Source organism: Orycteropus afer, unplaced genomic scaffold (genome assembly GCF_000298275.1).
Source record: "Orycteropus afer afer isolate SDZICR_OR568_19922 unplaced genomic scaffold, OryAfe1.0 scaffold00227, whole genome shotgun sequence".
Classification (NCBI taxonomy): Eukaryota; Metazoa; Chordata; class Mammalia; order Tubulidentata; family Orycteropodidae; genus Orycteropus; species Orycteropus afer.
In genome coordinates this window covers 585,613-610,389 of record NW_006921814.1, presented here as the reverse complement: position 1 = coordinate 610,389, position 24,777 = coordinate 585,613, and the positions used below count along the sequence as shown (strand labels likewise).

The window sequence follows — 24,777 nt, the reverse complement described above, 5'->3', positions numbered from 1 at the left end:
CCAAAGTAGGAGGTGGAACAATGTTTTGTATAGTATGTTATGCCAATTGAGCTTGATGTCCCCTGCGACTATGGTCCCAAGCCCGCAGGTTCAACTACCCAGTCCCTCTGTGTAGCTGGCTGTGACCAAACAGTGACCACAACCTTGCCCCTTGTCAGCTCTACTGTACACCTGGGAATTCTGACCATTCACATAAACTTATAGGACCATTGTCTGCCAACCCTATATATGCTCTTGGATACACTCCCCATTTCATAGACATACCTAGTTGTACAGCCTGTCCACCCATCTATCCATCCATATACCCTTGTTTGCCTTCATTGACAATGCAGGTACCATATGTGCAAAATGGTTCATATTTGTTGTCTGTACCTCCCGTGTACCTCTCTATGTCTTTCTCATCCTCAATGCTGTCATATTGGTCACACAGATGTGTACATTGCCCTTCTCTTCACCCAAATCAATACTTATCTCTATCTATCTAACAGCATTCCCTCCCCTCCCCACCCACCCCTGGTAACCAACAAAGAAAATTTCCTTCTATAGATAAAACTTTCCTTAACTTTTACAATAACAGACTAATACAATATTTGTCCTTTTGATCTTCCTTCTTAAAAAAAAAAAAAGAAAGAAAAACTCACTGCCGTCGAGTAGATCCCAACACATAGCAACCCCTCCTTGGGTTTCCAAGGCTACATGTATGGATATTACATTATCACTGACAGCATTGTACTTCAGGATAAAAAAAAAAAAAAACTCACCCCCATCAAGTTGATTCCAACTTATAGCAACCCCCATTGGGTTCCCGAGGCAATAAATCTTTACAGAAGTAGATTGCCCAGTCTTCCTTCCACAGAGTAGCTGGTGGGTTTGAACCACTAACCTTGTAGTCAAATGCCTTAGGCACCATGCCACCAGAGCTCTTTGTACTTCGGGAAAGATTTTGAAATTTTCTTTTTGGTGATGAATGCATCACCATTTTTCTTCAATTTATCATTCCTACCATAGTAGACCAGATGATTGTTTGATTCAAAATGGTCAATACCATGCGACAGCGCATGACAGGCTGCTGAACAATGACCCAGCTACATGCAGGGTTCAAGCATGCTATAATCTAGAGACTATCCCCAAAACTTCTCCTTATATACAGGAAGCATACCATATCCTTAGGGCAGCTACTCAGCTGTTCATAGTAGACTCCACCGTAGAGTTGATTTTTTCCCATTGTTTTTATTAGTATGTCATAACAATACTCACAGAGTGGCCCAAGCACACAATCTGGAAGTGAAACTACATTCCTCCCTTTCAATCACACCATGCCACTTCCAATCAATGGTTTCAACTTTTTCCATGACTACTGTGTCACACCTTTATTCTCATTCTACCTCCACTCCCTTAATTCATGTACTCCTCTCATCACATCTAGATTATTGTGAAAGCCTCAAGCATACCAGATAGAGATAATAAAACAAAACAAAAACAAAAGAGAGAGAGAGAAACAGCTTTGATGAAATATATAAAATTCAGAGAGAAAAATCCATTTTGTATTCTCACAGAGGTAAAAGAAGGTAAACAATCATGAAACAAAACATGAGAGAGAAAAGGATTCAAAGAAGAATAATATACAACAGCATAAATGAAAAGCTTATAATGGTTAAATACAAAACAGAATCTCACAAAAATTAGAGTAAAAAGACAAAGGAGTAGAAAATAGGAGAGAAAAGTTGAAAACAAAAACAAAAACTAGAAGACTAGTACAGATGGTCCACTATATCGATAACTGTTCATAGAAAATATGGATAGACTGGAAAGATCATTTTCAATAAAATAATTTAAGATAATTTCCCAGAACTGAGGAACATGAATTTTCAGGTTGCAAGGGCCCATAGACTACCAAAATCATGGTAAGGGTAGCTAGCGCTATTAGTGTTGGTGTTTACTGTGTGCCAGACTCTAAGTCCTTTAAATATTTACTTTTCATAACTATTAATATCTACTTTTTACAGATGCAGAAACTAAAGCACAGAGAATTAGATAACTTGTCTAAGATGGTACAGCTAGTAAGTGATGGAACTGGTGTTCAATCCAGATGCCTCATGCTCTAAATCACTGTATCACACTCAATGTCTATGCAGACTTCCAACAAGATTCCTCACCAGAATACTGGTATCTAGGAGAATATGCCATGAGATTCCAGAGAGAAAAAATAATTTTCAAGGAAAGAATCCAGAGTAAATATAACTTCAGACTGCTCGATGATACTAAAAACTAAAAAGAAATGAACAAGACCTTCAAATTTTTGGAGGAATATTATTTACAACCTAGGAGTCTATATCCAGCTATTCTATCAATAAAGTCTTTATAGGCTTTTCTGATAGGCAAGATCTCAAAATACTTACCTCCCATGCAATCTTTCTTAGGTAACTGCTGGAAGATGTGCTTCACTAAAATAGAGTAAACCAAGAAAGAAGATGATCTGATATCCAAAAAGCAGGAGTGCCAACACAGAGGAGAGTGGAGCAAATCCCCAGGACAATAACATGGAATTCACAGAATGAGAGCTTATAATTTGCATATGGAAAATAAACACTGCAGGTTAGAGCAGGGCAAGAATTCTCAGAGGACTTCTCTGAAAGATGAAATGGAAGAATATATCTGATTTTTTTTTAATTGAAATATAATTTATGAACAGTGAAACACACAAAACTAAAATGACAATGGGTCAATTTTTTTTTTTTTTTTTTTTTTTTTTTTGGAGTGTTCTCTCCCCTCCCTTCCCAACCCTGGCAACCAACAAAAAAAGTTTCCCTGTATATATAAATCTTTCCTTGACCCTCCACAAAAATGAACTGATACTATATTTGTCCTTCTGTGATTGACTTATTTCACTCATCATATCCTCCAAGTTCATCCATGTTATGCAGTGTTTTGTAGACTCTACATTATTCTTTAATGCTGCATAGCTTTCCATTGTGTGTATGTACCATAGTTTGGTCATCCACTCTTCCACTGATGGGCACTTAAGTTGTTTCTATCTTTTTCCTATTGTAAATAGTGCTGCAATGAACATGGGTGTGCATATATATGTTCCTGTCCTGGCTCTCACCTCTCTAGGATATATATCTATTAATGGGATTACTGGGTTAAATGGTATCTCCACTTACAGCTTTCTAAGAAATCACCATACTGCTTTCCACAGTGATTGTTATCACTTTACAGTCGCACCAGCAGTGTATGAGAGTCCCAATCTCTCCACATCCCCACCAGCATTTGTTATTTTGTCTCATTGAACCTTGCCATCACTGCTGGGGTGAGATGGCATCTCATTGTTGTTTTGATTTTCATCTCTCTGATGGCCAATGATCATGAGCATCTCTTCATGTGTTTGCTGGCCACCTGAATATCCTCCTTGGTGAAGTGTCTTTTTACATCTTCTGCCCACTTTTTTAATGGGTTGTTAATCCCTTTGCTGTTGATGCCTTGGCGTTTTCTATAAATCTTAGACATAAGTACCTTGCCAGATATGTACTTATCAACAAGTATGAATTTGTTGCTGTCATGTTTGTTATGTGCTTTTTCATGGTGTTGATTTCTTTGTTCCATATAATTTCCTGTGCTGAGCTCATTTTATTTATGAATCGTGTTATCACTTCCTTTGTTGCTATTGTTTTAGTATTTGCTAAATATTTGTGCTGGTCCTCTTTTTTTATTTTGATGTGAAGGTTTATCATTTTTCTGTGAGGTTACTCTGTGATTTATAGTTTTTTTTTCCCAAGTTTAGAACAGTCTGTTCTATCTTGTAGTTGTCTTGACTTCCCCACCATTTAGAAGTTCTGTAACTACACAGTTTTTTCCCTCTTTTTGGTTTGTAGTTGTCCTCATTTGTCAGTTGATGTCTCTGGTTCCCTGTTTATAATCTTATAAGCTTATTTACTTTGGATACTTCCATAACTGGGTTGGTTTCTGGGTTATGTCATCATGTGTGTTAATGGTCAGTTGCTGCTTGCTATTGGTGCTTCTCTGTCCAAAGGAGTCCCTTTAGCATCTCTTGGAAGGTTGGTCTGGTTTTAACAAATTCCCTTAATTTCTGCTTATCTGGAAATGTCCTCATTTCACCATCATATTTGAGGGACAGTTTTGCTGGGTACATAATTCTTGGTAAGAACTTTTTCTCTTTCAGGGTTTTATATATACCATCCCATTGCTTTCTTGACTGCATGGTTTCTGCCGAGAAATCCAATTTTAGTCTTATTGGTTACCCCTTGGAGGTAACTTTTCATTTTCCACGTGCTACTCTCAGGATTCTTTCTTTGTCTTGGTTTTGGGGAGTTTGATGATGATAATGTCTTGGTGATTTTCTTTTGAGGTCTATCCTGTTAGGGGTTCATCGGACTTCTTGAATGGATATATTCTCATCTTTCATCATATCAAAAAAAATTCTCTTCCAACAAATCTTCGACAATTTTTTCTGTGGTTTAATTTGTCTCTTCCAGTTCTAGAATTCTGATTATAGGTTATTCCTTTTGATGGTATCCTACATAAACCTTAGGTTTTCTTCATTTTGTTTTGATCTTTTGTCTGATTGATCACTTTGCAAAGAAGTATTGAGGTATCTGCCTTCAATCTCATAATTCTGTCTTCCATTGATTCAATTCTACTCCTTTGCCTGTTTAATGAATTATCTATTTCTGAAAACTTAGTATTAATCTTCTGGATTTCTGTCTGTAGATTTTGTATCATTTCTAATTTTTCATTTATTTTGTTATTTTGTTCTTGTATTGTCTTTTGAAATTGTTCTAGGGTTTTCTGTGTTTTCCTCAATTTTTTCAGTGTTTACCTTGATCTGGCTCTCAATTCATTGAAGGTACCTAAATATAATTGTTTTCAATTCCTTATCAGGGAGTTCCAATGCTGCATCTTGCTCGGGGATGTGTTTTGGGTCTGTATCCTGGTCCCTTGTTTCTCCTGCTTTACCTTGCTTCTTTGTATGCACTATGATGCTCGGTTGTCTCCAAGGCATTGTGATGTTTTTGTGTTTATATTTAACTGGTGATTATATATTGGAGTCACTTGCCCATGATTTTTGTTTTCTTTGTTTTGTTTGTATGTTATCTACGTAAGCAGGGTACTGTGCTGTGCTCCACTGTTTGCTAGTTGGCAGCACTTATGCACTCACCACGTGTCTCCTTTCCCATTGTCAGTGTCCCATATGCTCCTGCAGTCCTTGGCAAACAGAGCCTATTCTTAGATCCCTGGAATCTAAATCATATCTGAATGTTTTTAAAACATTCACAACTGGCAAAACACGCAGGGTTGACTTAGTGATAAATACTTTAAAAATTAAGCAATTACTCAATCCAAGTAAGCAAGAAAAAAGCAAATGACGGGGAAGGAAATGTGTGGTGGAATGAATTACTTGGTATGGCTTTTCTAGCTTAGTCTTTGTAACTGCCACCAGATTACTGGGTGGGACCATGCAAATAAGGTGTGTAGAACTCTGATGTTGGGATTGGTTAGTTTTGTCACTCTGCCAGGCTTAAAATGAGCTCTCCTAGAGGCAGAGGGAGATCTCACTGTCATCAAGAGAGAAAAGCTGGAGGTGGAGTGTGGCCTTAGACCTGAGATGCCTGTGCTGGACCTCCTTGGCTGAGACACCCCAGCAGAGAACAAGAGGCATGAGACAGAGCAGCAGTATTACCTGGCCTACAGAAGCAGTAGCCAGGATAAGAGGCCAAGGGCCAGAGAGGAGTGTCTGAGGGCACAGCAGAGGGGAGACTCTCCTGATCAAAGAGCTGTATCCTCAGTGTGTTCTTAAACCTGAATTGTAGCCTGTTACTTCTCTAATATGGATAGCAGAGAGAGTGTAAGTCTGCCTTCAGCCAATACTTGATTGGGTCTGTTAAAAAGGGAAATAGAATTTGCCCAGAAGAAACACAGGCTTTTGTTTCAAGTCCTGTGTGTAGAGTATAAAGGACTTAGGTAGAAAACCTGAGCCCCACCCAGAACTACTGAGAGAACAAAAGATCTGCATTTGAAGACAGGATCTTGCAGGGAGGAAAAAATGGCTGACTTTTTAAATTTTGAGCAAGCAGTTTGGCTTTTGGTGCATCAAGGCAGGAAAGTCATGGCCCATGAGAGAAACCCCTTCCAGGGCTGCAAGTTAAAGGAAGCTGGCAAGTAGATGTCCTTGTGTGCTGCTCATTGTGACCACCTGGGTCCACTTGAAGAGTGGAAATTGGGAAAATGCAGCATTGAAAGAGCAGGCTGAGTTTGGTACTCTTTGACCTAGCTCACAGAGACTAGGGATGAGAGGAAGGGCTGGCTGGTCTGAAATGCAAGGAGTTGTGTGGACTCCTGAGCCCACAGGCATTGAACTAGTCCCTGAGGACTAGGGATGAGAGAGAGAAGGTGCTGGCTGGTCTGAAGTGAAAGAAAGAGTGTCACTCCCAAACTTGGCAGCTGGTGCCCATGACCTACCTGGGATGGCTAGGACTGAGCTGACGAGAACCCAACCAAATGAAGAGGAAGATGTTTGACACTGAGCTAGTGTTAAGTTGCTGCAATTTGATGGCTTGTGTTGGGCTGGACTTTGCTTATGGATGTAGATGCTCAAAGTTACAAGCAGAACAGAATATTCTTCAGAGAGAAAGGAACATGCTTGTCTCCTCAGAGTGCTGGTTTCATAAGGATGGTCCCTTGGACATTGGCTATCTAAAATGCAGGGAGATAAAGGCATGAAGTGGCTGGCTTACATGCTTTCCTGGGTGTGCTTATTCTTAAACTGACTGTGAAGGGGATGTTAATTTTTGAAGTATAAGAGGAAAAATGGCTAGAAAGGCCAAGGGGTGCCCTGCAGTGCAGTGAATTACTTGGTATGGCTTTTCTAGCTTAGTCTTTGTAACTGCCACCAGATTACTGGATGGGACCATGCAATAAAGTAGAACTCTGATATTGTGATTGGTTAGTTTTGCCACTCTGCCAGGCTTAAAATGAGCCTTCCTAGAGGCAGAGGGGGAATCTCACTGCCATCAAGAGAGAAGAGCTGGAGGTGAAGTGGAGTGCATCCTTGACTTGAGATTCCTGCACTGGACCTCCTTGGCTAAGAGACCCCAAGGCAAAGAGACAGTGGCAGTGGAACCAAGAGGCATGAGACAGAGTGGCAGGCTTACCTGGCCTACAGAGGATGAGAGGCCAAGGGCTAGAGAGGAGTGTCTGAGGGTACAGCAGAGGGGAGACTCTCCTGATCAGAGTTGTATCCTGAGTGTGTTCCTGAACCTGAACTGTAGCCTGTTACTTCCTTAATAAACCCCTAATCATGAGAGTATTGTCTGTGACTTACATGTGGCCATTGCAATGAATTATCTAACCCGGCAGAGAAGTAGTGAGTATCATGGGAATGACGGTTGGTGTCAAAGTTGGTAAAAAGGCTGGGGGATGGTGGCATGTCTGACCTCACAAGAATAAGCCTTGGGCTGCTGACAGTGATTCTGCCTTCCTTTTGTGAACTTAGAGGAGACCAGAAGAGGCCACCTCCTTTCCCCTTTAGCGAAAAGTAATCATAATTTACTACATGGCTTAGCTGTAAAGTATTTACATAGACATAATAATGTTAATACTAAATAATGATGTAAAAACCAAAAAAAAAACCAAACTTGTTGCCATCGAGTTGGATCAACTCGTAGCAACCCATCCTTGCATTTCTGAGGCAGTATCACTATGGAAGCAGATTTCCCAATCTTCCTTCGAAGGAGTGGCTGGTGGGTTTGAACCACCAGCCTTCTGGTTAGCAGTCAAATGCCTTAGGCACTACACGACCAGAGCTCCACCATAATGATCTAAGCAAATAATAATGTAACCTAATCATATTGTAAGGGAGATATAAATGGTATGAAAGAGGAAGAAAAGAGAACAGAATGCTACCTTCTGTCCTCTGATAGCGTAGTGCTTAAGGCACTATTTTTCAAAATAAATGTTGTGAACTATTTGACTACTTGTAGTATATTTATATCTCGTAATATTTTTAAAAGAGAAACACACTGAGATTCATTGAAATTAGGAGATTTTCTTAAGGATATATAACAGATCAGGGCAAGGAAAAGAGGGTGTAGAACACATACCTATTAGCTAAATCTATAGTTTCTTTCTACTACTCTGTCTTACCTAAATTTTAGAAATTAAAATTTACTAACAGCAATAATATAAAATACATTATGCAGTAGATTTTATTAGGAAATGTTTACATTTTTCAAAGAAATTGTTGGAAGTTGTACCTCTGGGACTAAATAGGTGAGTGCCAGTGACCCTAAAATGGCTGAATATAGTTCACATCCCAACTGAGTGGGATGTGAACTACAAAAACAAGAACATTGTATTAATCCTGTTACAGTTCAAAACATGTGTTGACACAGCTGGATATCAAGGTTTTTGTTTTTCTTTTCTTTTTTGGTTTTTAAGGAAACAGTGATTTGGTTTTGATTTCCAAAGAAATAATAACATATTGAATTTTTGTGACTGATCTTTGTTTGCTCAATACTAAAATGGTATTTAAAAAAAAAAAAATAAAGGTATTTCCCACAATTTAATCAATTAACAACCCAGCTATCATTATTTATATTTCCTCCTAACCAGAAGAAAAAACCCTAGTCAAAATGGCACAAAGAATTGGGGAAGAACAGGTGTATGAAGGAAATCTGACAAAATAGTGGAACTGGGCAACAGAGTCAAAGTCCACATTCCCCAGCCTTTCAGCCAAGACCCTGGCAGTGGCCCAGGTTGGCAGATAAGCCTCTTACTGCAAAACTCATTTGAATTTTCTGAGGCAAATCTGCACTAGGAGTGTAGGTTTTCTACCTTCTCAAAGTCAGGAAGCCAAGACTGCATATAGGGCCTGGATTCTTGACAACTTTCTCCAGGCCTAAGGACCACACTCAATCAAATACTCACATGAAAACTGATAGCAAGTAATCTCCACTTGAACCATCTTGCCACAAGGCAGAAGAAAATACCTGAAGATAATTCAGACCAGCATCTAAATATTTAAAAACAGCAACCACCAGGCACAACTACGTCAAATTGTGGATCCACAGGTTCATTATAGCCCTACAGGTGTGGTTTGATTGGTCCACACATGTCAGAATTGACTCAACACCTACTGGAAAACACTTATACAAAATTGGAACTGTTCACATTTACATAACTGTGAAGCCCTGGTGGCACAGTGCTTAAGTGCTCAGGTGCAAAATTTGCATTTCTGTATTTATAGATGAACTGATATGATGGCTAGAATTTGCTTCAAAATAATCCAGTGGTGGAAATTGGTAGTTTGGGAAATGAATATGGAGTGGAAGGAAAATTGTCTATGAGTACTTCCTGGTAGGTGGGTGACAAGGACACGGAGGTTTACTTTATCTGACTACTTTTGCATATTTCCAGAAGGAAGATTGAGTAACCTACTTCTGTAGTGATATCACCTTAGAAACCCAAGGAAAGGTTGCTATGAGTCTGATCCAGCTCCAAGTCAGAGTTTGTTTTGGTTTTTTGTTTTGTTTTGTTTGCATATTTCAAATTTTCAATAGTAACAAGTTGTTTGAGTTCTTTCTAAAAACTGTTTATTTCCAGCTTCCCTTGAAAAACTGAAGATTTTCCCCTAGGTCACATTCCAGCATGGCATCAGCAGGGTAGAGCTGGGAAGTTGCTGCTGTTTGGACAAGGTGTGTGCTGTCCACTTCTCCAGTCTCTGCAGCCTCTTTACTGCTTCAGTGGCTTGCTCTGTTCATTTATGTTACCTACCTGATACTTCCGTAGTGATACTGCCTCGGAAACCCAAGGAGGGGTGGCTATGAGTCGGGTCTGACTCAATAGCACATAACAACAACAACACCTGATACTGCTAACCAGAAGGCTAGCAGTTCAAACCCACCACCCATTCCTCAGAAGGAAGGCTAGGCAATCTACTTCCATCATGATACTGCCTCGGAAACCCAAAGAGGGGTTGCTTTGAGTCAGGTCCGACTCAACAGCAGTGCGTACCCAATACTGTAATGTATGAGTTTGTGACCCATGCCTATCCTAAAATCCCAGATTGATGTCAATATACCAAAATGTTCTTTTGTTCATTGTGATCTTTGAAATTTGAACAATTTAAGGCCAACATTCAGCCACATTAAGGCTGCCTCTCTGTGAAAATTATCCTACCATAAAAAAAAAAGGGAGGATGCAACTATGAAGTGCTTTGTATTAGAGACTTCTGACCCCAGGGAATTTTGGGATCAATAAAAGTATACTGACATTCTCCATGAGTTAGGCATTGGACCAGGCACTTGGATGTTAAGATAAACCATCCCTAACTTTACATCAATTTCAGGAGAGACAGAAATATTAATACATATAATTCAAATTTATTTTGCAATGCAATTTTATTGCAATATGTCCAGTTTTAAACATCTGCCCAAAAGCATAACGTAATTCAAAGAATCTTAAGGCTGCAACCAGGCACTTTTCTCTCAAGAGAATAAATAATGGAAGAACTAAATTTCCCTCAAATACCACCTTTGCCAAGGAACATTAATTTTTTTATTGTGGAAAGTTTTTTTGCAAACAGATACATATTTCACTCATTTTCGTAATAACTTGGAAGAAGGGCAAAGCATATATCTCTAATTAATGTCAACAAGTAGGGGGTGTAAGGCTCAGATGAGGTTTGAAATAGTTAAGGTTCCCTGGTGGTTCCTAAGGACAGACCATAAAAGGGTATTCATGTTTCAGGGCTACACAGTGGGGACATAGGGATATGATTTGCATTTGATTTTTTTTTGCAAATTTTCCATGTTACTTTTAAGAGAAAGACACCAGTGTCAAGCTGATTATCAGGGAATATCACTTTTAAACTGATGATCAGGACATACAATAGGTGCAGTGGCCACATTTTGAACCCAAAAATCAAGTATATACACATTTACAAGAACAAAAACAAATTTTTGAAAATTTGTTTTCAAATTTCTAATCTCTACAATTTTCTAGTCTTCTAGTCTCCACAAAGGTCAACAGAGTCAGTTCACCATGACACATCTTCTATACCTAGATTCCACCACCTACCCATCAGTTTGTTGTACTGTGATGGCTTGTGTGTTGCTATGACAGCAGAAGTTATGCCACCAGCATCTCACATAGGGTAATCCATAGTGGACAGACTTCAGCAGAACTTTCAGACTAAGTCAAATTAGGAAGAAAGGGCTGACAAGCTACATCTGAAAATTAGCCAATGAAAATGTTACAAAGCACGGAGAACATCATCTGACTTTTTTGCGTTGGACATGTCATCAAACCAAACCCACCACCATTGAGTTGATTCAGACTTAGAGTGACTCGTTAAGACAGAGTAAAACTGCCCCATAGGGTTTCTAAGGCTGTAAATCTTTACTGAAGCAGACTACCTCATCTTTCCCCCATAGAGCAACTGGTGAGTTCACACCGCTGACCTTTTGGTTAGCAGCCAAATGCTTTAACCACACCATCAGAGCTCCTAAATCTTTATGAAAGCTGACTGCCTCATCTTTCTCCCAAGGAGCAGCTGTTGGGTTGAACTGCTGACTTTTTGGTTAGCAGCCAAATGCTTTAACCATTGTACCACTGCAAATGACATTTATCAAAGTAGAACATGATGTTTGGTGAAGCAGAGGGCCAGTGAGGGTATGAGAAACCCTTAGTGAGATGGATTGGCACAACAGCCCCAACAATGGACTCCAACATACTGGCAATCATGTGGATACTGCAGGACCAGGCAGCATTTCATTCTGCTGTACATAAGATGGCCATGAGTCAGTTTACTCGATAGTAGCTGACAACAACAGCATACCTTTAATATGTTTAAAGGGTGATGATGCTCACAGTAATGGCTATCGCTAGAGTATTTCTCATAGTATGCAGGAAGTCTCCTCATGACATTTAATTCTCATGACAACCCTGTAAAGTAGGTACCACTATTATCCCTACTTTACACACAAGAAAACAGAAAGTAGTACAGAGTTTACATAAAGTAAGTTACTCAAAGTCACACTATGGTAAGCAGCCAAGGTAGAACTTGAAGAAAGGCAGTCACTCTGCACTCTGAAACACTATGCCTTACATAATGAGACAAAGATACCAGAAGATTCTAAAATGCCTACAGAACCATTTACAAAGCACTAAATTGTACTTAAGTATAGCTTTAACATCCATTGTGTTTTATTGAATTAAAATTCTCAGAAAATTAGTTCATCCAAATGAAATATTTCCCCAGTTAATCCAGTCCCCATTCCCCAGCTATTCTGTATAATAAGAATTTTCTTCATAATAAAGCCTTTTCTGTATTTTCATGTCACTTTCACATATGTATGTGTGCTTTCCATACTTTACAGGAAATTAGGCAGAAGGAAAAAAGTCTTACAATTTTTTAGGAAAACAAAAGCAAAGTTCTACTTGCTACCTTAAAGTATCACATGAGAATAATAAATGATGTTTCATTGAAAATTGGAAAATGGAGATCAGTACAATGAAACATAAAATTTTCCTTAACCAAATAAAATTGGTCACAGTTTATCATTTTTAAAAGAATTTCTCTCTCATCTTCTTTTTGTTCCTCCTTGGGATCTCCAAAACACAGACTCAAAAGTCTCTTCAAAATAATACCTCTGACGAAGGAGTTTCCTCTTCCCTTATTGTAATTTTATAAAAATCAAAATGAACACACCACATTGCTCAACTCCAGCTGCATTTTCACCTACTTACAGTGCTGTAGCTTGTGATACAAAAAAGGGAAGAGTGTATGCAGGCACCCAGTCAATATGTGAGATCTGTCCACTAACCCATGTCTGGGAGAGCTGGCTTCTTCACCAGGACACTCATATGTCTGCACTGAACTTTACACATTGCAAGTTTCAGAGCCCTTCATCCCTTTGGATGTGGAAATAACAGAGTACAGATTTGATGCTGAAATGATTGTCACTTAGGTGGAAGAGGTCTTCTCAAACCCATTGGCTTGTCCCTTAGGGAAAACTGAATTTCCTCAGCTAATTTTTTCTGACATTTGAGGTCTTTTAGGCGCTTCATTTCATGCTTCCTTTCAATTTTGATGGCTAAAAAACAAAATACACAAAACCATTGGATTGACATTTTTCACCAGGCATGATTCAGTCACACTAAATGATTTACTTATCACACTGCAAAATTCACATTCTTTAATACTGAACAAGATGACAAGGCTACAAAGACAGAGTATAAGTGTGGATGTGCATACTGAAACATTTCTCTGATAATAAGCAAAATGACACATGCACAATTTAACTTATTAAAGTACATCTTACTTACTTACTTTCTGCTGAGGGGAGCAGACCATTCTTAAAGGTGTTACATTTTATGAGTTGTATAGGACTACCAAAGGTAATTTCTTCTAAGAAAGGCAACCTGATCTTGGCTAAGTTCTCATACCAGGTCTTTGTAAGCAGCACAAGATCCCAAGTTTCCTGTCTGGGATATAAATTCATTAATTCATTCAATAAATATTTATTGAAGCAGCTGTTGTGTGTCATATTATTAATTATTAATTTTCAGTTCCATTATGCACTAGATTTGGTGGCTTTTTTTTTTCTTCTTATTGTAGTAAATATTTAGGTAATAAAATATTTGCCATTTCTACAGTCTACACATGTACAGTTCAGCAACTCAATTGCATTAATCATGTTGTTCAATCATCACCATTAACCATTCCTGAATTTTTCTATCATTCTTAATAGATGCTAGTCCACTAGACATTTTGGTTTACAGGAAGGCATTCAGGATTTTCCCAAGCTATAAATCTAGCTAGGAGAAAACCAAAAACCAAACTCACTGCCATCAAGTTAATTTGACTCATGGGCACACCTCATTGGATTTCCAAGGTGATATCACTACAGGAGATTGCCCAATCTTCCTCCGGAGGAGTGGCTGGTGGGTTTGAACTGCCAGACTGCTGGTTAGCAGTCAAATGCCTTAAGCACTATGCCACCAGAGCTCCTAGCCAGGAGAAAGAGCCTTATATTAATTACTATACAGATACATTGAAAAGTGACCAGAAATTATGCCAGGAACTTTTGTTCACAATACAACCTCCCTGGAGTCAATCCAATCTTTCTATGTCTTTTAAGAGGACACAGTTAAGAATTCTAAGCAGTAGAATCACTGTCAGAGGGGACCACACCAAAATGTTCCCAGAGTTTGGGTTGGTGGGCCCCACCACCCCTCACCTGCCAATCAGAGTGCTAGCAGGCAGGCACGGCACCTGTCAGTGGGCAGAGAGGAGGGTCTCTGCCTTGGCTGATGGGAGAAGAGTAGGGAGCAGGGGCCAGAAACAGTAGTCTAACATAGCCTGTTGGGCCCTGCTTGGGGGTGGACAGGGCTGGGCCACTATCCACACCAGAGGGGGATTTGCTGTGTCACACTGGTTGACACTAACCCTAGTGATGTCACTGACTATAAGCTCCCAGTCTTTTATGGCTCATCAAAAATTTATCACATTGAGCAAGAAAGGAGTAGTCATGCATTGAACAGGGTGGTTGGCATACACTAAGTGCTAATTTTAACCCTTACAAGCACCAGGCAGATAAATGTTATCATAATTTTACAAACAAGGAAACTGAGGCTCAGTAGTTAAATAATTAAGAACCAGAACTGATATTTAAGCTGGGAGTTTCTGGGTACAAAGTCCATGCTTCTTATCTTTAAATGCTTCTAATTGCTGAAGACCTCAGAATTCATTTTATTTCACAGAATTAATATTATATTTATTTTTTAATCATTTGTACCAAGAGAACCCTTAGAAGAGTGTGAAATTCCAAATTGCAACATTAAAAAGAGTCATTAATGGTTAATAAGGAGTTCGGGTGGTGTAGTCGCTAAGGCATTTGGCTGCTAACTAGGAAGTTGGTAGTTGAAACCCACCAGCCGCTCAGTGGAAGAATGATAAGGCAGTCTGCTTCCGTAAAGATTTACAGCCTTGGAAACCCAGTGGGAATCACCATGAGTCAGAATCAACTTAATGGCATTGAGTTTGTTTCTTTGGGTACCCCCCTCCCCACCACCCTTAACGGTTAATACATTTGGTTGTGAACCAAAAAGTTGGAAGTTTGAATACATTCAGAAAGAAAACCCTGGTAATCTGCTTCCAGAAAATTTACCATTGAAAACCCTATGGAATTAGGGCATATATGCAAAACAATAACCAACACTGTTCTCAATGGAGACAGACTTCCCCATGAGTGAAACTGTATCTATTCACAAATGACATAATCCTATACATATGAAATCCCAGAGATTCCACAAGCAAGCTATTGGATCTAATGGGAGAATTCAAGGAAGTGATTCACACACACACACACACACACACACACACAAATCAACTGAATCTCTTTACACTACCAAGGTGAACTCTGAAAAAGAAATCAAGAAAAACAATACCATTGGCAATAGACCCCAAAATGATAAAATGTTGTTGTTGTTATGTGCCATCTAGTCGGTCCCGACTCATAATGACCCCTCCTTGGGTTTCCGAGGTGGTATCACTATGGAAGTTGATTGCCCAACCTTCCTTCCAAGGAGTGACTGGTGGGTTTGAACCGCCAGCCTTCTGGTTAGCAGTCAAGTGCCTTAGGCACTACTCTACCAGAGCTCCTAAAATGATAAAAGAGGTAGGAATAAATCTAACCAGGAATGTAAAATACCTATTGTTATGGACTGAATTGTGTCCCCCAAAAAAATATATGTTGTAATCCTAACCTCTGTGTCTGTGGTTATAATTCCATTTGGTAATGGGTTGTCTTTGTTACACTGATGAGACAGGATTAGTGTAAAATGTGTCTTAAGTCAATCTCTTTTGAGATATAAAGAGAAATGAAATGAGAAAATAAAAAAATAAAGATGGAAGAAGAGAGATGTCAAGCCACATGAAGATCTCCCACAAACAGAAGTTCAAAGGTAAAAGAAACTTCCTCCAGAGCTGAGAGAGAAAAAGGTTTCCACTAGAGCCAGCACCCTGAATTCAGACTGCTAGTCTCCTAAACTGTGAGGAAAAAATTTCCTGTTAAAGCCACCCATTTGTGGTATTTATGTTACAGTAGCACTAGATAACTAAGAAGCCTATATAATGCAAACCATGAAGTACTACTGCACAAACTAAAAGAGACCGACACAAATGGAAGAACATTTCACACTCATGGATGGAAGAGTTAACATTGTGAAAAATGTCAATAATAACCCAAGTGATCTATAGATATAAGGCAATCCATATCCAACTTCCAACAACACTCTTTACTAAAATGGAAAAACTAATCACCAACTTTATATGAAAAGGAAAGAGGACTGAATATCCAAAGCAACACTGAGGAAGAACAAGAGGCTTCACACTTCCTATGTCAAAGCATACTACACAGCCACAGTAATCAAAACTGGTTCAAGGACAGGCACATAGACCAAAGAAGTGAAAACCCACAATGAATCCATCTATCTATGGGCAGCTGATTTCTGATAAAGGGTCAAAGTCCATTAAATGGGACAGAAACAATCTTTTAAATAAATATTGCTGGCAAAATTGGATATCCAGTTGCTGAAAAATTAATTGGGATCCACACCTCACACCATACACAAAAATTAATTCAAAATGGATCAAAGATCTAAATGTTAAAGCTAAAACTATAAATCTTCTGGAAGATAGCATAAGAACAAAACTATGAGACTTAATTCAAAAAAATTATCAAATATACAAAAATGCATGAACAACAGAAGAAAAATAGATAATTGGGACTGCCTAAAGATTGCTTCTGGCCTAAGGCAGTCACCTGTCAAGCGCAAGGCCAGCAGTTCAAATCCACCAGCCACTCCCCGCCACATAGACCTGGCCGACTTGGCCGTCTCTTTCTAGGAGCTCTGGTAGCATAGTGTCTAAGGCACTTGACTGCTAACCATAAGGCTGGCCGGTTCAAACCCACCAGCCACTCCTCGGAAGGAAAGGTGGGCAATCTACTTCCATAGTGATACTGCCTTGGCAATCCAAGGAGGGGTCACTATGAGTCAGGTCCAACTCGACGGCGTAATAACAACAACAACAAAGATTAAATACTTATGCAACAAAGACTTTATCAATAGAGTGAAAAGAACCTACAGACTAGGAAAAAATCTTCAGGCATGATATATCTAACAAGGGTCTAATCTCTAAAATATATAGAAAACTTCAACAATTCAAAAACAAAAAGACAAACAATCCAATTTAAAAATAGGCAAAGGACATGGACAGACACTTCACCAAAGAAGACATTCTAGAGACCAACAACTGCGTGAAAAGATGCTCATGATCACTTGCCTTTCCCTGCTGCCATTGAGTCAATACACTCACAGTAACCCTAAAGGACAAAGCAGAACTTTCTTCATAGGGTTTCCAAGACTGTAAATCTTTACAGAAGCAGACTGCACATCTTTCTCCCATGGAGTAGCTGGTGGCTCCAGCCAACCATTTGGTTAGCAGCCAAATGCTTTAACCACTATGTCACCAGAGCTCCTTCATTAGCCATTAGAGAGATAATAATCAACTACAATGAGACACCATCTCACCCTTGCAAAAATGGCACTGACAAAAAAATTTAAAAAAAAATGCAGCAGAGGGTGTGGGAAGATTGGAACCATTGATGGAACTGGAAAATGGTACAATCACTATGGAAATAGTATGCCACTTCCTCACAAAGCTAGAAATAGAAATATTTTATGACATATGCACATCTAAGTTCATTGTAGCATTATTCACAATAGCAAAAAGATGGAAACCTAAGCACCCCTCAATGCAGGAATGTATAAATAAAATGTCATAGTGCCTAAGGCATTTGACTGCTAACCAGAAGGCTGGCGCTCACCAGTCTGTCCTCAGAAGGAGACTGGGCAATCTATTTCCATAGAGACACCACCTCGGAAACCAAGGAAGTGTTGCTTTGAGTCAGAATTGACTGGACGGCAGTGTTTGGTTCTGGTTTTTTGGTATATACATACAATGGAATACTATGCAGTTATAAAGAATAATGGTGAGTCCTCAAATAACATGGATGAATCTGGAAGACGTCATGCTGAGTGAAATAAGTCAATCACAAAAGTATAAATATTGTATGATCACACTTTTATAAAAAGATAAGAATAGATATATTTACACAGACCAATGCTCATTCGTGGCTATCAGCAGGGGAAGAACTCCCAAGAGAATGAAAAAAAAAAAAAAAAAACCCACTGCCATCGAGTCAGATTCAACTCATAGCAAACCCTCCCTGGGTTTCCAAGGTGGTATCACTACAGAAGTAGATTGCCCAACCTTCCTTCTGAGGAGTGGCTGGTGGGCTTGAACCTCCAGCCTTCTAGTTAGCAGTCAAATGCCTTGGCATTATGCCACCAGAGTTATTTTTGATGATGGGAATGTGAGTGAAGTGCACATAGCTTGATCAAGGTGAATGACATCACCAAGAAGTACACATGAGAAAAAGGGTGGATATAGGCATATATGTGTATGAGTACAAAAATGTGAATATATGTGTGTGCACAGCTAGATCTATCTATAGGCACTTATTGTTGTTACGTGCCGTCGAGTCAGACCTGACTCATAGCGACCCCTCCCCTTGGGTTTCTGAAGCGCTATCACTATGGATGTAGATTGCCCAACCTTCCTTCTGAGGAGTGGCTGATGGATTTGAACCACCAGCCTTCTGGTTAGCAGTCAAGTGCCTTAGGCACTATGCTACCAGAGCTCCTACCCCACTTATTATATATATGGATATGCATGCATGTATGTACATGTATGTTGTTGCTAGGTGCTGTCAAGTTGGCTCCAACTCACAGTGACTCTATGTACAATAGGACGAAGCACTGCCAAGGTCCTGAGCCATCCTTACAATCTTAGCTATGTCTGAACCCATGATTGTAGCTATTGTCAGTCCATCTTATTGAGGGTCTTCCCCTTTTATGTTGATCCTCTACTTTACCAAGCATATCCTTCTCCAGGGACTGGTCCCTTTTGGCAACATGACCAAAGTACATGAGACAAAGTCTGGCCATTCTCACTTCTTAGGAGAATTCTGTCTGTACTTCTTCCAAGATAGATTTGTTTGTTTTCTGGCGTCCATGGTATTTCAAGTACTCTTCACCAACACTACAATTCAAATACATCAATTCTTCTTTGGTCTTCCTTATTCACTGTCCAGATTTCACATGTGTATGAGGCAATTGAAAATACCATGGACGGAACATCCATTGAGATGTTTCAACAAATGGATGATGCACTGGAGGCACTCACTTAGCTATGCCAGGAGATTTGGAAGACAGCTACCTGGCCAACGGACTGGAAGAGATCCATATTTGTACCCATTCCAGAATGTGGAAATTATCCAACAATATCATTAATATCACATGCAAGTAAAATCTTACTGAACGATATTCAAAAAATGGTTGCAGCAGCATATTGACAGAGAACTTCCAGAAGTGCATGCTGGATTCAGAAGAGGACACGGAACAAGGGATATCACTGGTGATATCAGATGGATCTTGGCTCAAAGCAAAAAACACCAGAAAGATGTTTCCTTGTGTTTTATTGACTATGCAAAAGCATTTGATCATGTGGATCATAAAAAATTGTGGATAACATTGAGAAGAATGAGAATTCGAGAACACTTCATTGTACTCATGAGGAACCTGTACATAGACCAGGAGGCTGTCACTTGAACAGAACAAGGAGACAGTGCATGGTTTAAAATCAAGAAGGAAGTGTGTTAGGGTTGTATCTTTTCACCACACTTATTCAATCTATATGCTGAGCAAATAATCTGAGAAGCTGGACTATATGAAGAAGAACGTGGCATCAGGATTGGAGGAAGAGTCATTAACAACCTGTGATACACTGATGACACAACTCTGCTTGCTGAAAGTGAGGATGACTTGAAGCACTTACTGATGAAGACTGAAGAATACAGTCTGCAGTATGGATTACATCTCAATATAAAGAAACAAAAATCCTCACAAATGGACCTATAAGTAGCATCATGATAAATGGAGAAAAGATTAAAGTTGTCAAAGAGTTCACATTGCTTGGTTCTACAATTGAGGCCAATGGAAGCAGCAGTCAGGACATCAGATGATGCATAGCACTGGGCAAGTCAACTGCAAAGAACCTCCTTCAAGTGCTGAAGAGCAAATATGTCTCCTTGAGGACTAAGGTGCACCTGACACAATCCATGGTATTTTCAATCGCCTCATATACATGTGAGAGCTGGACAATGAATAAGGAAAATCAAAGAAGAGTTGATGCTTTTGAGTTGTGGTGCTGGAAAAGAATGCTGAAAGTACCATGGACTGCAAAAAGATCTAACAAATCTGTCCTGGAGGAAGTGAAGCCAGAATGCTCCTTGGAAGCGAGAATGGTCAGACTTCATCTCACCTACTTTGGTCATGTTGTCAGAAGAGACCATAACCTGGAGAAGGATGTCATGCTTAGTAAAGTGGAGGGTCGACAAAAGCAGAGAAGGCCTGCAACATGATGGATTGACACAGTGGCTGCAATGATGGGCTCAAGTATAGCAAGGATCATGGAGCTGGAACAGGACCGGGCAGTGTTTTGTTCTGCTGTGCACAGGGTCACTATGAGTCAGAGATGACTTGACGGCACCTAACAACAACAACAACAACATATTTCTCTTCTACAGTCAATGCAAGTGCAGCCTTATATGCATAAAAAGGCACACACACACACACACACACACAAAACCTCACTGCCATTGAGTCAATTCCAACTCATAGTGACCCTATAGGACAAAGTAGAACTGCCCCAAAGGATTTCCATAAGTCTTTATGGAAATAGACTGCTTCTTCTTTCTCCTGCAGAGTAGCTGGTGGGTTTGAATTACCTACCTTTTGGTTAGCATCCAAATGTCTTAATCACTGCACTCCAGAGATCCTTAAGACTTATTTTGGTCCAAATTGGAGAAGTGAGGGTGTCACACACATGCCATCCCTTTGTTTTCCTCCTCCAGCTTACTTGATACTTCATCAATTCATTTTTAGATATGGCTTGAATTCTACAATTACAGATGTACTTGAACAAGTGTATGAAGTGTATTTGCAACAATGTTTATTGAAGAATTATTTATTTAAAAAAAAAGAAAAGAAAGGCCTGGTTGAAGTGAGGTATATACATGTAACATGACCTGATGCTGCTGTTACATGGAATGAAGCTGATCTACTATATGTTGATTTGGAAAGAAGAACAATGAAATGTTGTTGTTGTTGTCATGTGCCATCAAGTCGGACCTGACTTATAGCGACCCCTCCTTGAGTTTCCGAGGCAGTATCTCTACGGAAGTAGGATTGCCCATCCTTCCTTCCGAGGAGTGGCTGGTGGGTTTGAACCACCAGCCTTCTGGTTAGCAGTCAAGTGCTTTAGCCACTAGGCTACCAGAGCTCCCCAATGAAATAGATAATGCTTATTATATAGCACTAACAATATGCTAGGCATTGCCTTAAACAGTTTACACATGTGAGCTCATTTAATTTCAACAATCATAAGTAGGCAGGTGTTATTATTCTCATTTAACAGATGAGGAAACTGAAAAACACAGTACAACTTGCCCAAGGTCACACAGCTTTTGGTTTCAGAACCAGGATTTGAACCCAGAAAGTCGGACTCCAGAATCTTTCCTCTTAATCACTATGTGCCATGCAAGATACATTACAGGGGGAAAAAAAAAAAAGTGTAATATGGCCCCATGTGTTTACATATTTACATATGTATGCATGTGTGCAACACATATTCATTATGTGCTTACTTACAATGTACAAATGCTTCACATACATTACTTCATTTGTAATCCATGCCATATAGATAGGTATTATTGTATCCATTTTACAGACATGAAGACCAAAGCACAGAGAAATAATTTGCTCAAGTTCACAGAGGGAGGCAGTGGTTGGACCAAGCTTGAGCCCAGGTCTTTATGATTTCAAAGCCCTTTTCATCAACATAACGCCTTCCAAAATGTACATGATGCAAAACTGACCTTTTGTACCAGTTAATTTCACGTCCTTCCTGAAACTGGTGTTGAATAACAATTATGCTGATCAGAGTCAAGTTTATTCATTACTGGTGCCTATACAAGCTTTTCACAGGTCCATGACATTTTTAGATAGATTAAACCCATTGCCATTGAGTTGACTCTGACGCATAGAGACCCCCCCATTGAGTTTCCAAGGCTGTAAATCTTTACAGAAGTAGACTGCCTCATCTTCCTCCTGCAGAGCAGCTGGTGGGTTTGAACCACCTACCTGCTGGTTAGTAGACAAATGCCTTACCCACTATATCACCAGAGCTCCTTTATATAGATTAACCAAAACCCACTGCCATCAAGTTGATTCCAACTCACAGCAATCCCCATTGGGTTTCCGAGGCAGTAAATCTTTACAGAAGTAGATTGCCCCATCTTCCTTCCATGGAGTGGCTGGTGGGTTTGAACCGCCAATCATCTTTTCATGGAGGAGCTGGTGGGTTTGAACTGCCAACCCTCTGGTTAGCAGTCAAATGCCTTAGGCACTGACTATCTAAATACCTCCTTTAAGTGTTAAAGAGCAAAGATGTCACTTTGAAGGCTAAGGTGCTCCTGATCCAAGATACGGTATTTTCAATAGCCTCATATGTATTGTGAAGACTGGACAATGAATAATGAAGACCAGAGAAGAATTCATGCATTTGAACTTTGGTGTTGGCAAAGAATATTGACTATACCATGGAGTGCCAGAAGAACAAACTAATCTGTCTTGGATGAAATACAGCAAGAATGCTCCTTAGAAGTGAGGATGGCAAGACTCTGCATCTTGTACTTTGGTCATGTTGTCAGGAGGAACCAGTACCTGGAGTACCATGATACCAAGGATATCATCCTTGGTAAAGTAGAGGGTCAGTGAAAAAGAGGAAGACGCCCAACGAAATGGGCTACAACATGGGCTCAAACATAGCAATGATTATGAGGCACCAGGCAGTGTTTCATCCTGTTGTACATAAGGTCGCTACATGTCAGAACCAACTGGACGGCATCTAACAACAACAAAGAAGTATTTTAAGGTAGTGGGAAGTAGTAGTGGCGTAGGGCCTAGGGCATTTGACTGCTAACCAGAAGGCTGCTGGTTCAAACCCACCAGACACTCCTCAGAAGGAAGATTGGGCAATCTACGGCAATATCTCGGAAACCCAAGAACTGGTTGTTATGAGTTGAATCAACTTGACAGCACTGAGCTTGTGGGGTTTTTTTTTGGGGGGGGGGGGCGGCAGTAGTAGAAAATGTTGTTTTGAACTAAGAAAACTCAAACTCTCTCTTACTTCATTCTTACATGGCTATGAGTTTGAGCAAACTAATCTCTGAACCTCAGTTTTCTCATTTGGCAATTAGATGAGTTCTTATGTGTAAAATAAGTTATAAACTTTTATAAAAGCAGATGCCTTAAAAAAATTTCAGTAGCCAAAAAAAAAAAGTTTCTGTGGAGGAGTCAAACTCGTGGCTACCCTATGTGTTACAGAATAGAACTACTCCATGGATTTTTTTTTTTTTTTTTTTTTTGGTTGTAATCTTCACAGAAGATCTGCCTGGGCTTTATTCCCTGACCCTGCTGGATGGGTTTGAACAGTCAGCCTTTAGGATAGTAGACTAGTACCAATCATGTGCACCACCCAAGAACTTCTAAACAAAGAGGTTGAATCCCAACTCATAAACAGAACAGAATTGCCCCATCGTAAGGTTTCCAAGGTTGTGAATCTTTATGGAAGAAGACCACCACATAGCTCTCCCACTGAGCACCTGAAGGGTTCCAACCGCCAACCTTACAGTTAGTGGTGAAGCGTTAACACTGTGCCACCAGGACTCCTCAGGACCTCCAGACAACTGAAACTATCTCACTTACATAGTCCAGTATTTCATGGGATACATAAGGGTATCCAGTATTTTTATTTTAGCAAGGTTATCCTGCATGCCTAGACAATACTTACCATGAAAAAAAAATACTTACACATTAAAACAACCGCCCCCCAAAAGAGTTTTCACTGTGTTCTTTCTTGGCAAGCCATACGCCATGATGAATTATTACAGTCGCATTTCCTTGCATAGGTGCCTGGTGTGATGATGATAAGCACTGTGATCACTTTGTCTGAAATGATTGCAAATGCACCAAATCAATTGCTTTCACTTGAATATTGATATAGCCAAATAACAAAAAGATTCAGAAAAAGAACTGAAAACTAAATGTCAGGAAGATCACAATAACTATTCATTCAGCCTGAATCCTGAAAGTAGAACTGTGTTCTCTATTATTTTCCATGAACTCATTTTACCATTTCTCACCACCATGTAAGGAAAAAGTTCCAGTTAAGATTTGTCATATTGAGACAGGTAATCGGTTAACAGCATCTGTTATTTTCCCATGGTATTCTGACACTGACTGAACCTGCCAAGCTAGCTCAAACTCCGCATTACCATAATGTGTATGAGTGTGGCGACGTGTTACCACAAACGGCCCTGCCCGCACAGGAACTTCGCGACCCTAGCTCCAGCCCTTTAAACGATGCAAAACTTCCAGGGTTTTCTGTCATTCGAAATTATGAACTAACATAGAGGCAAACTTTAAGCAATGCTTCCATTTGCCCTCCCATTCACACTTCTGAGGACCGAGTCGATTCTCCTTCTCTTCCCGGGATGCACAGTTCCTTAT

General features: G+C 39.7%; 1 protein-coding gene across 1 annotated transcript; it reads right to left on the bottom strand.

Moving 5' to 3' along the window:
• Nucleotides 1-12,978: 12,978 nt before the first annotated feature.
• CUNH4orf36 (chromosome unknown C4orf36 homolog) lies at nt 12,979-24,143 on the bottom strand. Its single transcript, XM_007948836.1, has 3 exons — nt 24,079-24,143; nt 13,349-13,503; nt 12,979-13,112 (listed from the first exon to the last, which is right to left on the bottom strand). Exons 1-3 carry the CDS (start codon nt 24,141-24,143, stop codon nt 12,979-12,981), a joined length of 354 nt encoding a protein of 117 aa, XP_007947027.1.
• Between the last annotated feature and the right edge of the window lie 634 nt (nt 24,144-24,777).